At 45.0% G+C, this 19,999-nt stretch overlaps 1 protein-coding gene across 2 annotated transcripts in view; it reads right to left on the reverse strand.

Moving 5' to 3' along the window:
• XYLT1 (xylosyltransferase 1) overlaps positions 1-19,304 on the reverse strand; it is a 176,959-nt gene extending 157,655 nt beyond the window's left edge. For both annotated transcript variants that reach the window (XM_058035241.1, XM_058035240.1), the window contains exon 1: positions 19,007-19,304. In XM_058035241.1, coding sequence (XP_057891224.1) covers positions 19,007-19,228 — 222 coding nt within the window. In that variant the 5' untranslated portion in view covers positions 19,229-19,304. The remainder of the gene's footprint in view (positions 1-19,006) is intronic.
• Between the last annotated feature and the right edge of the window lie 695 nt (positions 19,305-19,999).

The following is a 19,999-nucleotide window of genomic DNA, read 5'->3' on the forward strand; positions in this document are numbered from 1 at the left end:
GACTAATAACAACAATTTTGTTAAGAATAAAAATCTGGTTTGTCACAGCAGCACACCTCTGTGCACAGCCTACATCTCCAAACACCTGAGCTGTGTATGAATACAAATTTCATCTTGTTATTTGTTGAAGTTCTCTTTCCTCAAGATTCACTCTCCACAGATCCTTGTCTTCCTCTAAGCAACAAAACAATGTTCACTGGGAATCTAAAGCTGCTTCATGCAGCATCAAAGTCCTACATCAATCTTTTATTGCAGTAGCTGGGATGGCTGACACCCTACTGCCTTTCAGGGAGAGCATTCACCCTTTGATCTCCAGCTTCACATAGCAAGAAATCTCCTCCACCATAGAGATATGTACATAAACATATCAATGTACATATATGCATATATGTTCATATATATATATATATATATTTAAGTAAGGGGGGCTGATTTGTCAACAAATGTTGCACAGGGGAGCATTTATTCTGAGTGATTTGTTTATACCATAATTGAGACAAGTGTGTTTCATAAGCAGGGAGAAAATCCATAAGTGCTTTGCACTGGCAAAAGAAGCCTGAACATCAGCTCAGGACGTTGGTGCACATGCCACAGTATAAATGTCACAGCACACTGCACTGCCTCAGCTGAGGGCACAGCTTGCTTTGCCTCTTTGGTGATGTGAACCAAAGCTGAACTTGATTTTGAGTAAGAAATGTTAAAGGAAACATCGACCTGAGCTTAGAGAACAAAATGTCAACTTGGTGAAAAGCTCCAGGTGACTTTGACTGCAGTCAGTCACTACCAATCACTGCTGAATATTTCAGGTCTTACAGCTCTGCCAGGACTTTATAACTCAAAGGACAACAAGCCTTAAGGTAAATCTTAACTCCTTCCAAGTAATAGCTTGGACTTGATGATTTCAAAGGTCTTTTCCAACCTAGTTAATTCTGTGATTGGGAATTTTTCCACCAACTTCAGAGGAGTTGAGAATTCACTACATATTCAATGCTACATATTAAAGGATAATGGACATCGCCATTTTATTTTAACTCATAAGAGATCTTGAGAAGATAGAAACCAGAAACATCAAGCACAGTGTCCTTGAGCCCAGCTAATAGAAGCATTAGCAGCACACAAAGCTCCAGCACAGTGATGTGGATGAATCACACACAAATCTATCAAGAACAGTACCTCACCTTCAGCCTGAGCTGCACTGCCTGTCTGCCCTTTGGTATTCCAACACCCCACAAGCACAGACGTGTCCTGCTAAGGCCAGGACATTACCCTGTGACACCTGCACCAACTTCCAGTTCCCCTAGAGATGCTAGTCTTCATTTAAGAGACCTCAAAATTAAAAAATTCACAGATTTCCTAAGAAACTCCTTCCACATTCAATTGCTTTTATTGTTGATACAGTTTATAGTATTTCAAACACTGTTTGCAACCTTCCCATTACAGCACACCATATTATGGCATCATTGCAGGGCACAAACTGCAGTGCTCTTTGAGAAGATGTTGATAACCCCTCATTCACATTATTCAATATCTGAAAGGACTGCCAGCTCATATCAAACATGCAGCACTTGCCAGGGTCCCTTGCTGCACAAATAAAAGTTACATATCAGAAATACATTTCCAGAGGCATTATGCTAAGCACCAGCTACAAAGACACTCTACAGAGTATGCAAGCGCACAATGTGAATTTCTACAACCACTTTCTTTTGCTATTGATCAAAGTTGGTCTATCTCAGCAAAAAGGTGACAAAACTGCTACTCAAATGCTCAGAAACGATAAATTATCTTTGTTCAGAAAAGGGATGGAAGAACAAAAGTAGAGATATACATCCGTGAGAATAAAAATGAAATGGATAACAGGAAAATCTGATCTTTAGAAAGAAGAAAGGTGCGAGCAAAGAGGAGCACAGATGGACATGAAAGCAAATTTCCATGGCATGCTAAGGGAGAACCCAAACAGAGACTTCATCTCTGCCCCAGTGATGAGTTGTCCTGCAGGTGAATCAGCCACATGGTGTGGGCTGAGGGGTGGCTGAAGGTGCAGGGACAGAGCAGGAGCTGAGCTCCCATGGGACACTGCCAGCCTGGGCTAACAGCAACTGCAGCTCAGCCTGGTGGGGAATGAACCAGCCAGCCTTCAACAAACAGGGATCTGGGGATAAGCACAGCAGCCAGCAAGTCAGGAGTAGCATAGTAACAGAAATCAGCTGCTCTAAAATAATTTAATCCTACACAAGTTGCTTGGAACCTCTCATGAGCTAAGTGACTAAAGTTACCTTCCAGTAGCAACTGATACCTCTAAAAATCCATGAAACGCATAGTCTGAAATCATTATTAAAACACAAGACCTCTCAAACACATGCCAAGTGTTTCTTTTGTATTTTTTAACATAACAGCAGGTCCTGCAGCAACAGACAGAGCCCAAGTGGTGAGATTGCTCAAGCTTGCTCTAAAGCCTTAACACACTCCTGCTCTCCTCTGCAAACCCTGACCTTGTCTGTAGCAAACTGTGAGAGCTGTGTAAGATCAGGGCATCCTGCAGGCACCCTCTGCTCCCAGGGCACATCCACTGCTGTGCCACAGCTCCAGATCTGGACATTGTTTCTGGCTGCTTCTACACAGCTACATTATGAAACTCTGTTCTATAAGACTAAAGATCTTACTCTCAAAAAAAAAAAAAAAAAAAAAACAACAAAATTGTCTAAACAAGGAAAATAATAATAAAAAAAAAAGCAAGCAGGGAGACAACTTCACCAGAGTAATAGCAAAGAGTTGCTTTGTCACAACATACAGCCTGCAACCAACTCACAGTTATTCATTTTCATCATGTGTAGAAAGTTGCTTACAAACTTGCCAAAATTAGCATAACCTGAGTTTACCAAGAATTAAAACACCTGTGAATTTCTGTGGATTTCTGTACAGTACTGATTTTGATTCTGGTTTTGCTCAACCATGAGCCACATAACTGCCCCCCAGGATGGCAGGCAAGTGTCTGTTCATGTGCTCATTCCTCCAAGGATGGGACTTGACCTCAGCACATTGCAGCATCCTCACAGCACTTCCATGTGGCAAGAAATGAGCTTTTGGCTGATTTAAACACATCTGGGTAATTCATTAAGTGGTTATTAAATTGTTAACACAAAAGGTATTGCTCAGCAAGCCTGTTCCACTTCACAGGAAGTTTCCTTGGGTAGGACTGAATTGTTTGGTCCATAGATTTCTGCACACAGAAGTTGCAGCTGAGCAATATCTTGAGTAGTGTCTTCTCATGAACTGTATCACCAGCAAGGAAACATCTGTGTTCATTTTGTTTATCCAGCAAGCTTTGGAGCATTAGAGATAATAGAAAAGCTTCTTCTCAAGGACTTATGCTCACAGTCAGCAGCTGGAAGGCAAAAGGTTTGGGGGGTTTGCTGGGTATTTTTCCCCCTTCATACACATACTAAAGGAGATTGGTAATCTTAAAAGAAATATCAGGTTTGCAACTAGGTGTGTTCAGAAGATGCTCTTATTTATGCTGATACATGCAAACCAAATGACTTCATAAATATCTTTGTTAAATCCTGAAAAAGAAAATGTATAGAACTGAAGCAGCATAAGCTGCTTCCTCTACTGGCAAGTGAGCACTGAGCTGTGGGAAATGTTACCTTTCACTGACTTCCTCCAGGCTGAGACAGGTTTGGGGCCACAGATGTGTGCAGCTCACAGAAAAATGATCCTGATTACTGATGTAGAGAAAAAAGATAAAATGAGCTCCTTGCACCAACTGCTCCAAAACAGAACCAGCTGCTGCAAAGTGAGCCAGCCACAACCCCAGCCTGCAGCACTGGTAACACAATCTAACCATCACTGTCCACATCTGGACCACCCATCCCACCAAACCAGGGTCTATCAGACAGCTGAAGTAGAAGGGCTCTTCTCTTGGGGCAGGAAAGGTGCCTGCACAACCCACCTGGGCACCTCGAGGGCTGGCAACTGGGTTTTAACTGACAGGTTCAGGTTGGGCTCAAATTCAAGACTCTGAAACCAATCAGAGAAAAGAGCTCACCTACTTCTGGGAATCCTGAACAAGGTGATGCCAGCACATGACTTACACTCAGAAGCTGAAGGCACCAGTCACTTTTTGCACTGGAATTGGAATAAAGAATCTGTCACAGCAAAGTACATTTGTGCCATCTCCTTAGTCACAGCAAGCTCCAATAGATACTGTGGCAAAAACCCCATCTCATGCTTTTCTTCAAATACACCTTCTCTCCTGGATTCCTCAGTGAGTCAGTCACCAAGCCATGAGTCTTCCAGTCTTCCAGCTCCTCTGGGTGACTGCTCTATGCAGGACAGCCACCCTGCCACTAAAGCAACCCCAAACAACAAACAGACAGGGATGTGTGGCAAACCTCACTGCTCAGAGCAGCTTCAGTGCCCGTGTTTGCTGCCTGCCAGGCACTGGCACACACCAGCCTGGGCCCTGTGCAGGGACCCAGTGCTTCTGCTGGGCTGGGAAGCAGAGACAGCCAGCCTGTGTTTGCCTCCTCCAGGAGAGGCCACACAAGCAGCACTTGCAGAGCTGGGAGGGGAATCCACATCCACTTGCTGCCACGCACACAGAGCACCTTTCTTCTAGACCCTGAGGCTTTTACTTTGCATCAAAGTTCAGTTCATACAACCATGGCATCATTTAGGTTGGAAATGACAGTAAGACCATTGAGCCCAACTGTTAAAAACACCATAAACCAGCACTGGAACTGACACACTGAACAAGCTGATCTGAATACAAGACAGTAACATTAACGTTTGCATAAACATAAAGGTTTGCAGTTTCATCTCACACTGGCAGATGCCTGGGCTGATCATCACTTATGGGTAATTTGTATATCTCCTTAGGTGGGGATCAATGCATTTAAATTGAATTCTAACCCAGGTAATCCACTTAAATACAAAGCAGGCACTTTAAACCCATTCAGAAACCCCACCCATCCCTTCAGATCTGGCCCAAGGAAGTCCACCAGTCACACACTGAAGCACATGACCTCTAAAAAGCTGACTGAGAGGATCAGAGCTAAAGCAAAATGCAACAGAGATGGATTCAGCACACCTGGCATCATCATAATATTTCCATAATGCAAAACTCAGTGCAGTCTTCTTGCATGAGCATCCTTAGTAATTCAGCATGGGATTAAATCAACTTTCCACAATTTTCACTGAGACCAAACAAGGCCAGCAGAATATGAAGAGCACTTAAAAAAATCCTGAATTTCAAGTTTTTGCACTCATAAAACCACTAGAAATGGAGAGTGATTGTTAAATAATTCCACCACTGCCAGGAGAAATAGGCAGGAATTCAAGCTGTAACCACCCAGCACCACCAATCTCTCCTATTACAGGTAATTCCATTCAGAACACAGAATAGAAAAGAGCATTATATATCAGTTTTACAGAACCAATATTTATAAAACACACTTAAAGAAGTATTACTATAAAATATTTTTTCCTAATATCCTGGAACACTGTAGGACAACAGAACAATCTTTATTTGAAGACCCTTTCCACTTTAACAGTTTCAATGAAAATACAAAGGCTGTATAAAAATCCCACCCTAACACAATCATATTGCCAAGACCATTCTTGACTGATTTTATATCCACATCTGCACTCCATGTCCTAATGAAGACACCATGGCTCTGAAGAACTACAGGTTATTCTCAGTGTGCTGTTTTGCTTGAGCTCTTACACATCTGCATCTCCATCCTACAGCAAACAGCTGAGAACACTGAAAAAGGTGGAATTTAGCTGACCAGGGTGTCTCAATATCAGTCCTGTACAAAAATCTCCCATACATCATTCTTACACAGGATAACAATCAAAGGAAGAACCAACCATAAATGTGAAGATTTTCTAAAAGAATCTGCTACTGAAAGAGCATGAACTTGATGAAATGATGACTTGCCAGATCCTAGACTTGTTTAAACTGCATGCTGCAAGGCAAAATCTTTCTAAGCAACATTCAGTCTGGAAAATTCTAGCCTGAGCAACTCTTGCTTATATTTGACCACAAATATTTGACCACTATGGAATACAGGTAAGCAAGCATGCCTCTGTTTGCATGAGAGCTGCAAAACCGAGCCTTGAACACATTTTACTCTAATAAACAGGAAGGGGAGAAACTCAGAAACCACCAAACCACCAACTCTCTTCTAAAGAGAAGATTGTAACACCTGTGGTATCTCCGTGTTGCTACGAAACTACCATCCCAACCGTAGCAACAGATTTAAACCTTTAAGGATACATTTTGCTCTCTGTAGGCAACATAAAACAGGAAAATGCTGCACAAGGGTTTATTTTAAGCCAACAGGAAACAGTATTTCAAACTGGACAACACAAGTTAGGAAGACAGCAATTTACCAATGACAGCAAGCAAGGGAAAAAAAAAACAAACCCCACACCAATTTATTCAACAGTGAAACAGTATTTCATAATGGAGTTACTATTTACCAAGAGAGACCTGAAGCACCTTCCCCACCAGTTACCTTAATCCATTTCCTACCAACACGGATCCCAGCTGAGCTGCTGAAGTCACTGCCACAGAGCCCAGCTGGAGCCTGGAGCAGTCTCTCAGCCACTGACAACAGCCCCAGAAAAGGAGGGAATTGTTCAAGGACGAGGAGGAAGTGAGTACACGAGGCTGTGCTAAAACTAAGAATAATACACAAACACTTACAGCAAACAAAACACACAGCACCTCGTTCATTGCCTACCAAAGCCTTGAAAGCACTGAAGCTTAGGTGGCAGAATTTAGAGCAAAGCTGGGCCGGTTCTGCTAACTAAACTGGAAATACACCCCTGAGGCTGAATCCAGGAGAGAATGAAATTCAAGGGCTTCCTTTCACTTATCCCTTCCAGGTGACACCACTGCACAAGCAGGGAGCATCTGGAGCACAGGGCACGGCTGCTGAATACGCTCTGCAAAGTTACGCTGACACTTCAGAAGCAACAAAACACTCCAGCGGGTGCTGAGCTGTCCACATTGTCCAAAAATTGAGATTTTGATGAACCATTTGGCCTGCAAGACCCTTTTTTCCCTTTCCAGTTATTCATTCATAGGTCCCTCAATATGAGAATGACTATAAATTTATATCAGTGCAACTAGAAAGTGAAAATCCCCTGAAGAACTTAAACTACAGAATAAGCTATTGACAACATTCTGGGAGATCATTGTTCAGACTCATGATGGTGCTAAAATGGACAAACCCCAAACCACTTTGAATAACTGCATCCAATTTGTCTAAAATCTTTTAACTTACATATTTGGTTGCATAATGGCAAACAAACCCTATTAACAATTTACACATAAAATACCTTTAGGTCAAGTTTTGCTGTGTAAAATACATGCTTAAATCCACAGATCCCACAGCATCCATAACATTAGGGTCCCAAGTAACACAAACCTACCCAAAATTCCAAATTAACCTGGTTCTTTCTCTGCATCAGCTACCTTTTAAAATGGCTATTTGTTACAAGATTCACTTCTGGAAAACTCCTGTCCCCTGAAAGTACAAGAAATGCATTTATATTTGTCCAACTTTTAAACCAGTTGTGCTCTCAGAGGTCCCACGCAGCCTTACAGCTGACCCAACATTTTTGTTCTTCCCCTCACAGGAGCTTGTCCTGCAGTACAAGCTTCTCCTGCCCATTTCATGTCACATTTCACTGAATCCCTGACCAAGGGCAGCAAGCACCCCTAAACTCACACTCTAGATGCCCACTGCAGCTTCTCACAGGGGGACAGGAAAAGGCCAGTGCAGTCTGCTTTTTTCAGACATCCAGGGATGAAAAAAAATCAACTTCAAAAGAAAGCAGAGAGAAAAAACACCATATTTTTTAACTGGGGGTTGAGGGTTAGGAGCAGAAATCTGTTTACACTGTCTGTGAAGTGAGCAGGTTTGAGACCATCTTCTCCTAATAAATAGTCATTAATCACTTGCAGTCACTTAGCACAGGAGGTCATGTGGTGGCAGCCTGGGCAGTGTAAATGTTTAATACTGAATTAGATTAAAAAGGCTCAGGACAGTGTCATCACAGCTACAGTGCCTGCAAAACCTATCCAATCTTCCTTTGGTTTCAGCCTCACTGAGGCCTGACCCAGGCTTTGGGATGGGATGATGTGGTCTTGCTGTGAAGGTGACACACAGCAAACATTACAGAGCTAACTACAGAAAGCCAGATGGCCAGGAGCTTATTGCACCTTTTTATCACTGTGCTGCTGTAAAACACTGTCACCTGTTTGATCATATCTCTGCTATTAGGAGCATGAGCACAGGGGTGAGGAGCTGCCTGCAGGACAGACTGCCAGGAACCTCCAGCTCCCTCCTGGGGGACCCACCCAGCACACAGGCACTGCCATGTCCTAACCCTAACCCGAACCCTAACCCAGCACACAGGCACTGCCATGCCCTAACCCTAACCCAGCACACAGGCACTGCCATGCCCTAACCCACCCAGCACACAGGCACTGCCATGCCCTAACCCTAACCCGAACCCTAACCCAGCACACAGGCACTGCCATGCCCTAACCCTAACCCAGCACACAGGCACTGCCATGCCCTAACCCTAACCCAGCACACAGGCACTGCCATGCCCTAACCCTAACCTAAACCCAGCACACAGGCACTGCCATGCCCTAACCCAGCACACAGGCACTGCCATGCCCTAACCCAGCACACAGGCACTGCCATGCCCTGACCCTAACCTGAACCCACCCAGCACACAGGCACTGCCATGTCCTAACCCTTAACCCAGCACACAGGCACTGCCATGTCCTAACCCTTAACCCAGCACACAGGCACTGCCATGCCCTAACCCAGCACACAGGCACTGCCATGCCCTAACCCCTAACCTGAACCCACCCAGCACACAGGCGCTGCCATACCCTAACCCAGCACACAGGCACTGCCATACCCTAACCAACCCAGCACACAGGCACTGCCATGCCCTAACCCTAACCCAGCACACAGGCACTGCCATGCCCTAACCCTAACCTTAACCCAGCACACAGGCACTGCCATGCCCTCACCCTAACCCAGCACACAGGCACTGCCATGCCCTAACCCTTAACCTGAACCCACCCAGCACACAGGCACTGCCATGTCCTGCACAGGACATGCAGAAACACACACACAACCATCCCCATCTGTGTGCACACAGCTGAGGAGCAGCACTCAGATGGCTCACAAGAACATCTCATAACCCTCCTCCCCCTGTCCCCTACTCAGTTAGCAGCTCAGTCAGAGCCAGCTACAGCTATAATTATTGTCATAATTATTATTTTAATAAGTATCAATGACTTATCAAAATATTGCACTGAAGACTTTCACGTCTTTTGTTGTAAGACTGCCAAAAAGGCAGCTCATAGCTGAGGTGCTGCTCCATGTACTCTGCTAGCAGGCAGCACCTCCAAGTTTCTATTTCTGCCACTCAGTGACTAAACTCAATTCCAGTGAATGCCAAAACGTAAGCAGTTTGAGGCACAGTAGCTGTGCAAAGTATTATTATTCTCCTCATAGTGCATACACACTAACAGCTTTGTTTACTACATTCACTCCTCCTCTGCTTGTTTCCTTGGTTTTACACACTGTGGGCCAAGTTGCTGAACTTAGGTGCCATAAGGTAGCCACCTGAATTCTTATTTACATATTTAAACAGCTGTCAGGCACCCACAGAAAGTTTTAAGAGCACAAGCAAGCCTGTAAACATCTAAGTCAATACAGTTAGGTGCCAAGATGTATCCCCAGCTAGCCAAATGTGGATCTCTGCAGATAGGATGCTAGTTTTCATGAGATTATTCTTTTCTACAATGCAGGATTAGCTTGATAATAGATTATTTTTTATTTACATGCCTGTTCAAGATGACTCCAACCCAGATCTCTGGTAACACTCCATTTCCACAGAGAACTCCAGTTTACATTTTCATAATTAGCAGATGGCCATTTATTTAGCTAGAGCTCCAGGTACACATAGAAAATAAGTTCCTTAAATAACTAATGACAATTAGTAACTTAAATAACTAATGGCAACTGTGGGACTCCTCATCATGGGTGTCAGTTGCTGCCCCACTGAGCTCACAGCTAGAACACTTAGGACTCTACCTGCCTCTGTAACATGCAGTGGTGCAATTCTAAAGAACCAAAAAATTCCCCTGGAAATGTAATTTTTCAGGTTTGTTGTTTATCTCCCAAGAAAGGGTCACAGGCTGGATGAAGTTTCAGGGAGCTTGCTTCACTTTAGTCAATACAGCCACGACCTCACACGCTTTTTCTTTGAAAGAAGACACTTCAACTGAACCATGTGCGCTCCTGAAGCAGAAAGAAGGCAATTATAAAGAACAAAGATAACTAGAAACAGGTTGAGTTTTAAGAACAAAATGAGATGCGTCTCAGAAATTCAGACAGCATGAAATCCAAAACTGACCACCACAGAAAGTCAGCAAATAGCATCAGCTTGAAGAAAAATACTCAGATTTCACCAACATAACTGAAGCAAAAAGTACATCTGAAGGGCAAGCAAAGGCTGCAGCATGAAGCAGAAATGAGTGTCCATGACTCATTCAACCAAATCCAAGTTAAACTGAAGTTTGCAGTGTCATTCAGCTTTGTAGAATTGTTTTAAATAAGCATCCCACTTACTCTCTAATAATAGAACAGCAACAGAACAGTAGCTTGAAAACAAAATATATGTGGGAAGCATTCACGATCTGACCTCAGAGTCAACCACACACTAGTGTGAAATCTTTTTTAGCTAACTTTTTTAATTAACTGGTATTCATTTATTGGTTTAATTTCATCATAAAGAAAAAAAAGCAGCAAATTATAGACGTGTTATAAATAGTTTGTCCCTTGGAGGAATTCTCTAATCATCCCTAAAAATAAGAAGTCATATGATTTCAGTGTCCTGTGCTGACCCTTTCAGTACTCAGCAAGGTTACTCTGTATATATGTTTAGGTAATGCTACATGTTGCTCAATTTTTATATCCACACAGTTATAAAAGCCTGGTCTCTTCACTTCTGGAGCACACTCACACTCAGCAAAGCACTCAGTCCTGGATTTGTGGTAAAGGTTGGGAATTACTCCATAGGAAGCACAGGTCCACAAGGCATGAAAACCATTTCGTGCCTCCAAGTGAAGCCTGGAAATATCCTTTACTTGCCCAAAACTAGCTGGGCAGCCCTTTTATAATACTGGCCTCTTGCTGTACTCTTTCTTGATCCCTCCATGCTAATCAATCCTTGAACTTATCCCACCCCTAGGCTGTACAGTGCCAATCACAGAGCAATTCCAAGCAGGAGTCACTGCAGCAGGGTTTGTGGAAGGCCTGTGCTAAACAGGTCCCTGATGGCAATACTGAAAAGTTCCATCTGTGACTCTGGTTAGCTGCTAGCAGCTTTAACTTGCTATTCAGTCTGTAAACTCTTCAAGACAGGGACCTTTCCTCACATGTGTCTGTGAAGCTTCTAGTGCCCAGATGGTGCCATACAAATGAATAATAATTATATTTTCATGTAAGACCATTATTGTGCATAATGTAAATTACTTTCACTGATTCAAGAGGAAATAATTTTCTCATTTTGAAATGAAAAGAGAGAGTAAAAATAATGATTACTTGTTTGATGCTCTCATTATAACAATAATTACATTTGTGGGTCCAGAATCCCCAGCTGGTCTGTACTGACTTTAATGGAGTTATACCAATGCATGGCAGCTGAAAAGCTCCTGGTCCTTGCTGGAGACCTCAACTGCTCCACAAGAACAGATCACTCCAAACCCACACTGCCTCCATGAAGGATGGGACACTAATTAAGCAATCAAGCACACTTTGCAGACTGGGGAAGACAAACACCAGACCTGGCATCTGGAGAAATGGATTCCTACAGGCACAGCAGGTACCTGAGCATCACTGCCATGCCCTGCCTTGCTGGCACAGAGGAGGAGGCTGCTCATGCAAATGAGCTGCATTGCCTTCTGGAGACACTCAACCCTGCTCATGAGAAGGCCTCAGACCCCACATGTCTGTGAGATTCAACCCAAGCTTAAAAAGGAAACACCCAAACACCCACAAAAGGAAACAGCCCTAATCAGCAGCACCAAGTGCCAAAGGGAGGAATAAAGTTGTGACCTGCTAGGGCTTGGCTCCTCTGGAGGAAAGAGATAAAAACCACAATTATCAGACCAAAGAGGACTAGTCTGGAGTACCAATAAGTGAAAAACCCAAAACTACCTGTCACCTCAGCTATGTGGCCCTAAACCCTTTGGTAAAGATGCCAAGAGGTTACTGATGAGAATAAGCAACCAAGACTTCAACTTCCCTTGTCCCACAGAGCTGTCTCCCATTCAACATATGCTCTCTGGAACAGCATCAAAGGCCTACCATTACTTAAAATAAAATGAAGAACTGTGGTTCCAAGTCTAAAACTCAGATTCAAACCCTTGGAACTGCTAGGCTTAAACTCCAGTCATACACACCAGAACCCACATGCCCTCCGAGTACCCACACAGGGATGCTCCTGCCTCTGCCCAAATCAGACATCCCATCAGCCCAAGCCAAAAGAAAAAAATACAGGACATTGTATTCCAATTAAAGAGTCACTGCAAAAGCTTCAGTGAAGTGCCAGATCTAATTTTGACACTATAAAGAAAAATCAGGAAGTATTTGATTAAAATTAATCCTTGAGGTTATGTAATTTGACTATTGCTACAAATTAAGATCACTTCATGCTTCCATTGTACTCCTGGCCCTTCAGCAAGCACTAATAAGATGCCAAATCACAGATCACGGACCTCCAATGCTGAAAGCAAGAAGAAATATTTTGAAAAATGTTTCTGAATAGAGCCAAAACACGTGGCAGGTAATGAGGGCCTTTTATACCAAAATGTACCCATTTTGCAATAGCTGACATGAAGTAAATGGGATTTGTACGTCCCCTGTACAACAGCTGGTCTTCTCTTGCTAAAAAATTAAAATGCTTCTATTTCAAAGGGAACATCTGCAAAATCCCATCACACATTAAGGAATATAAACACAACACAACAAAAAATACGCCAGTGGCCTGGAAAAGGCTTCTGATCCATCTCATGTAACACATTCCTGCAGAGAAGATGCTTAACAAGGTAACTGCTGCAGGAGCCCAACAGCCTAATCTGGCTCTCATACTCCCCTTAAATGATGCATACATTACTTCTCTTGCTGCAAAGATTTGTTTGTTTTATTAATGTATGCCTTGTTAAGTGCTAAGACTTTGCAAAAATGATTATGCACCTTCCAGCTGCAGATGAATTGTCTCCCCCCTTTGCCATTACTAAATGATGAGTTGTCTCCATTCTCCTTCTCAATTGTTATTAAAGCCATATTACAGCATGATTAAGCTCTTGATAATAAGTAAAACTGTATTTAACAGTCAAGTCAGTACTATGGACCCATTCTCTAAGAAATATATCATTTTTGGTCACATAATAGCTTGATGCTATTAATTTTATTCACAATGCAGAGCAGCTTAACTCAGCAGTTTTACTGAGCCTGGTGTACTAAAGTGAGACTCAGTTTCCAGAGATTGATTCATTCTGGACTGAAGTTTAACACACAAATTATTAGCTCACATTAAGCTTCTTCAAACTTCTCAGTCCTGGAAATTTTTCTGAAAACCAGTTTTTCCCTCATTTCCCATGTTCAGATTAAATTACTGATGCCACAGGTCTACATCAAGATACTTAGAGTAGAATATATTTAAATAGGTACAATCTGATTGTGTCTACATATATAGAACCTGTATATTCACTGATTGAAACAAAAAGGATAAACCAGTGGTGGGATAGCGTTGTTATCGTATTACAAAAATTCCATACCTTCTTGGTGATTTCTCATGGACATCTCCTCACAGCACTGACCCCTTCTTCCTCACAGCAGAGCCAACAAACTCCAACTCTCTGCTCACCCACTCTTTTATAGCACTCATCCTCATTGGACACAGCTGTGCCCTGTTAAGGGCAGGCCTGCTCCTAATTGTTGGTAGTTAGCACAGCTGCAACTCTTCAGGGGTGATGTTACCTGCTGCACTATCTTTAGTTTCTTACATTCTACCCCCCTACAGGATAGTTCCTTTTGAAAACTCATGTGTTTCATGAAGCTCAACAGCTTATTTGACACTTAAGTGCAGCTCTGCAGAGTGAACTGCCAGGGACTACAGTGGCTCTTCCAGCAGTAGCCCTGTTCCTCACCCATGGCAGAGGCTCCCTCCTTCAAGGCACAGCTGCTGCCATCCCTGGCAAAGCTGGGCTTTAGCACTGGTGCTGCACTGAAAGCTGTGCTCCATCCCTGGCAAAGCTGAGCTTTAGCACTGGTGCTGCACTGAAAGCTGTGCTCCATCCAGAAACTCACTGGTCCTGTACCTCCCACACGGATGCTCAGCACAGGGAAGGTCCAGGCTGTGTGTTTGTTTCTGGCAAAACAGTGCTGGGAATCCACCTACACAATCTAAACATTCCAGGGGCAAATACACTTCAAAAGAAAACTCTCATCTCCAAACCTGAAAGAATCTCAAGCTTTTATGTGATGCACAAGGTGAATTCTGCCCTGGTCTTACTTTGGGGAAAGGCTGGGAGAAATAATTGATGGATGAACCTTAGAGAAAGTGGAATAAAGTAGAGAAAGTGGAGTAAACCCCTCCTGGGTTTTCTTTCCTGTATGAATCCCATGGTGTTTTCCAGCATTAGAGTTGCTGCTGCTTTGCTTCTAGCTACAACAACTGATCCCAGTTTTATAACCCTTAGCATGGAGCAGAGCAGCTCCTGGATGCCTTTCCTAGCTTCAGTAGCCAACAGGGATTACAGAGTTTAGGCACACATTGTAATTACTTTTTGCTTCTTGCACCTTTAACCTGGTGGAGCTCAGCATGAATCACCAGGAGGTGACAAGGAAGGAAAAAGCAAGAAAACACAGGCTTGAGCACATTCATCTGATCAACTCATGGAGGACCCAGCCTCACTCTCCACTCTGCCAGGAGAAGGAGAAACACCACATTTCCCACTGCAGATATGGAATGAAGGAGAGGCACTGGTGATCCTCAGGACTGTCATCCCTGGCTTAATTTTTTCTTGGAATTAAAACTACTCACTGACCCCAAACACACTTTCTTTTCATTCTACAGCTCTCAACATTTTGAGCTATCGATATGTTTGGCTCCTTTGACAGCTTCATGCTGAAAGAAACACACCATTGCTTTAAAAGAACACAGAAAATTTCAAACTGAAGAAATGCTTTGATCCCACACCAGCAGGCAAGAGCTGTATTTCACTGAACTGACAGTGAGAGCGCCCTGGCATTTCTGCTTTATGGCCAAGCAGGCAGCAGTGCAAAGCCAAGGCTAGCAGGAGGCACAAAGGAGCAGCACGTACCCACAGACAGTGCCTTCAACCCCCAGTTCTGAGGCAGGGGCCACAGCTGGGCAGCACAAGTGCATCCCTGTGATGCTCAACAGCCTGTCAGTGCAACATCACAGCAGCAGATGCTCTGCTGTCACGTCCCTCTCATCCTCAGCAGCCCCAAAGCAGAGATTTGCATCCCAGTTTCTGCCTTTGGGCTCCCAACACACACCATCCACCAGCCCCTTCCACCATCAGCAGGCTGCACTAAGGAAACCCAAGGCTGAGCAGCATCCTTACAGTGTTTTCACAAAAAGCTGTTGCATGCTTTTCAAAGATAAAGACCCTCCCATAAAAATCAACCCATTCTCAGAAGGGAGCTTAATTCTTCTGTGCTTTTGACACTTGAGTTGTGCCTCATGAATAAAGCTTGAGCAAGGGGTGCAGCTGCCAGAACAGTTGCAAGTACACACTGAAATCAGTGCTAACCATACAGCTGATACTTTAGAAGTATCTATAAGCTGATTTAATTAAATATGGAACAACTGCAGGAAACTGCTTATGAGTAATGAAAGCTCCAGGTGTAGCTGGTCAGGGGATCTAGCACAGTGAGTGTTTTCAGTTGCAAAATTGCTCAATTCAAAATTGTTTCTTCCTGCCAAGTTGGCAATTGCCATTCAATTACGTGCAGGTACAGTGGCAAACCTTTTACTACAGTACAATGTTATTTTATCTACCAAATGATAGTGCTTATTGCACATACCTGACAGCACTTAATAAAAATCTAAATATATGTTAAACACCTGGTTTAAAGGATTATGTTTCTTTTCCCATAGATACAAATTACCAAATCCTCACACTACTTATGTCTAACTCAGTAAAGTAAAATAGGGACCTCCATTTCAGTCTTTTACACAGGACTGAGACAAATTAAAAACACGATAAATAAAAGCACTGTAGCCTCATATGGCAACTTTCAGACATAGGTTTGAAAAGCACTGTCTTCTGCCAAGTGTCCAAAATCTGGTTTGCATAACTATTTAGTATAAAGGCTCACATAAGGGTAGTTAACAGGGCAAGTGAAGAAAGTATAAAAACCATGATCAAGTACCACATTACAGATGAACATTTAGCAGCATTTCAAAAACATACCCCTCAAAATGCACTAAACTCACCATTCCACTCACAGACCAAAGACACGTTGAAATTAATACTATTTTTGGTTAAAATGCAAGACTGAGAATTCTTTGAAAAATCCTTGGAGGGCCCCTCAGATGCGCTTAACCCAAGACATGTGGATATAATGGAACCACTGTATTCACACCAGCCAGCTTCTCCAACTGTTGCAAAACAATTTGACATACACAAACTATGGGAAGCTCGGATTGAGAAGGATACAAACTTTGCTTGGATATTACATAAATTGCATTCTAATGTGCAAACAACACAACAGGAAAAAAATCTTCCTTTGCATAGATGATACACAATTCCATTTCTCAGAGATTCTCCTCATGAACCGAGTCAGAAATCACGACTGGTAACATAGGCAAGGCTGGTAACTTCACCGACCAATTTAACACAGGTGGCAAGTTTTTAAGGCCGAAGGCTGCACAAAGACAATTTCCCTATCACTTTTCCACCAAGCACACATTGCAGTTGATAGATGAATACTTAAGTGTGAGGTTTTGTATTCTGACAAAGTAACTTTAAGGATGGCAGCCCCTTCCCGGAGAGCAGGCTAAGCAAAACCACAAGTACCATAAAGTCATCTTGAAGAAGCCTTGCCAAATCACCTCTACACAAAGTGTTGTTAAGTGCTGCCACTTGCTTTGAGCATTGTTGCCCTTTATTTTTTTAATATCAAAGTCAGACATTGTGGTACAGCCCAGTGTGATCCATACCAGTCATTTAGATAATGAGGAGAAAATAGGTGCACTTGGCATGTGTTTTAAAGCAGGTTTTCCATTCAGAACCCCAGTGCTCCATCTTTAGGTCTTTGATCAAAACTGTATGCAAAAGGCATGATTCATAACTGCCAGCATCAAAACACTCACATTCAGTGTCTGCCTGTGGCCAGCACGGAAACAATGAGCTCTCGACCCGAACCCAGCACCCGTTCCAGCACATCCAGGGCAAACTGGACACTGTGCCAGGACATTTGTAGGACAATTGCCTAGAATACATGTTCCAACACAGCCCTGAGCCCACAGCAGAGGATCATTTCCTAGAAAGTCTGGGGAGCTGGAAGCAGGGCTGACGCTCCAGGTGCAGCCTGCCCTCTCCCGGCCCCCTGCCTGCCCAGGTAAAGCGTCTGCCACCCTTGGTAACCCACAGTGGGGAGATCAGGAAGGAAAAGCTGGACAAGACTGAGAGATGAAAGCATAAATGACTTGATGGATTGATGGACAGGAAAAGAGGCAGAGGGCAAGGTGATGGAGGAAAAATAGTGGAGCTTAAATAGCTACATTTATGAACACAGCAAATGCCAAGATAAGATTACATGTAGAAACAAAGGCTGAATTCAGTAAACTAGAATTTTAACTTTCACATCTAGAAAACAGAGCAGGATCAGCGCTCAGTGGATGGGTATGCACTACAAGTTGTCCCAAACATTAGTGAGGGAGTACTCGTGTGCTGGGAGCTCAGCTCTTTGCAGCCTTTTCAGGCCAAACCACTCACTGTAATTTACAATGGTAAATCACCTCTGTGCCCCAAGTTCCTGCTTTCTCTCTCAAGGATGTAAACAAAAATAGAGAAACCGACAAAACTAAGCATGCACTTCCAGAGGCATCACGTACTTAATGTAAGCCTACTGCTGAAAGAATAAAATGAAAACCGAAGGAAGCTTCTCCTGAGCTGGAGAATAATGGTACTGGTGTTACATCTCTGAGGTTTGCAAGAACATTGTTAATTTGCTTTTTCACATGCCTAATAGAAAATTTAAAAATAGAAAATTCAAAAATAGAAAATTCAAAAATAGAAAATTCAAAAATAGAAAACTCAACTGGCAATAGAGCCAGATTTGCAGCCCCTTCTGGTTTCAGGCCTGAGACATATGAATGAAAACCAGAGAGTTTGCAGAAGAATGAGATAAAAGACAAGGTCCTCATCCTGTGTGGGCACAGTTTCAGTGTCCCCGAGTTGTCAGCGGTTAATAAAATGATTGCATTACATTTCACTGCCCGTCACCTCCCGGGCCTGTTAGAGCTGTGCAATAAAGAACAGCCCCTGTGCGCTTTTCCGTGTGGAAAAGCAAAGTAGCACTAAAACAAACCCCCAGGACGATGTGGGGCAGGCGGCTCTCCCGCGAACTTCGGGGATACTGGGATGCCCGCGGCAGGCAGCGCGGGCAATGAGACGAGAGATGCCTGTCCCGGGGAAGGGAGAGGATCCCACGGATGCATTTTCTGCCTCTGCCCCGCGGCCCCCCGGGCGCTGCCCCGGACCGGGGTAGGACCGGCCCCGCAGCGCGGCACCTGCGGGAGGCGCCCACGCGGGAGCGGGAACGCGAGCCCCGGGGCGGCTGCCCCGAGTTGCCCGCGCCGCAGTCCCGGCAGAAGTGCCGCCAGACGCCGAGAGACACCGCCGCTCCCGCTCCCCGCCTACCAGCGCCTTGCCGTGCGGGGCGCCGGGTCCGCGCCGCTGCGGCTGCCCCCGCTGCTCTCCGCCGCGGTCTCGCTTCTCGCGGCCGCCGCGCTGCTCCTCGCCGGCGTCGAGGGAGGAGAAATTCCAGACGAGGAGGGTCTGCAGGAGCAGCACGGTGAGCGCCGCCACCAGCGCCGAGCGGGAGCGCCGCGCCAGCCGCCGGGCGCACGGAGCCGCCACCATCTTCGCTGCTGCTGCCGCCGCCGCGCTCCCGAGAGCCGCCGCATCCGCCGCGGCACCGAGTTTTCAGCCGGGCAGAGCCAGACGTCAGCAGGAGGAGGGCGGAGGTGGGGAAGGAGGGAGGGGGGAAGGAGGAGGAGGTGTTCGCGGCGCGTGGGGATGGGGGAAGCCGGCGGGGAGCCCTGGCGGCGCGGCAGCCCGCGGCCGGGCCGGCCCGGGGCCAGGGGTGGGGTTGGCGGAGGAAGAGGAAGGAGGAGGAGGAGGAGGGTGGGCTGGAGGCGGAGGAGGAGCGGTGCGGGGGCTCGGCGGGCCCGGCGCTGCGTGAGGGGAAGGGGCCGGGGCGGGGCGGTGGCGGCTCCCGGCGGGCGGGCGGTGACTGCCATCTTCTGAGGGAGCGCGGCCTCACCGCGCCGGGCCGCGGCACCTGGCGGGCGGCAGACCCCGCCTGCGCACCGCTCACCGGCTGAAAGGGCCCCGATTTCCCCAGGCTAAGGTGATGTTTAGGGTTTTTTTGTTTTTCTTTTCTGAATCAGAAGGGTCCCTGGCATCATCTCACCTCAGCGGATTGAGAGCCAGAGCAAGGTGCAGCACCTCCGCAGCCCGGTGAGGTCCGCACGGACCAGGCTCAAGGCGGCTGTAACTGAATGCCCAGTGTCTCAAAAAGTGAACATAACGGACGGGTTCAGCTGCCTTTTCCTCCCGTACTGATATTGGCTTTCTAATCTGAGAGATCTCATTATCTGATGATGGGACTGAAGTAGGGAGGGTTTTTTA

Source organism: Melospiza georgiana, chromosome 16, assembly GCF_028018845.1.
Source record: "Melospiza georgiana isolate bMelGeo1 chromosome 16, bMelGeo1.pri, whole genome shotgun sequence".
In the NCBI taxonomy this organism is placed as follows: domain Eukaryota; kingdom Metazoa; phylum Chordata; class Aves; order Passeriformes; family Passerellidae; genus Melospiza; species Melospiza georgiana.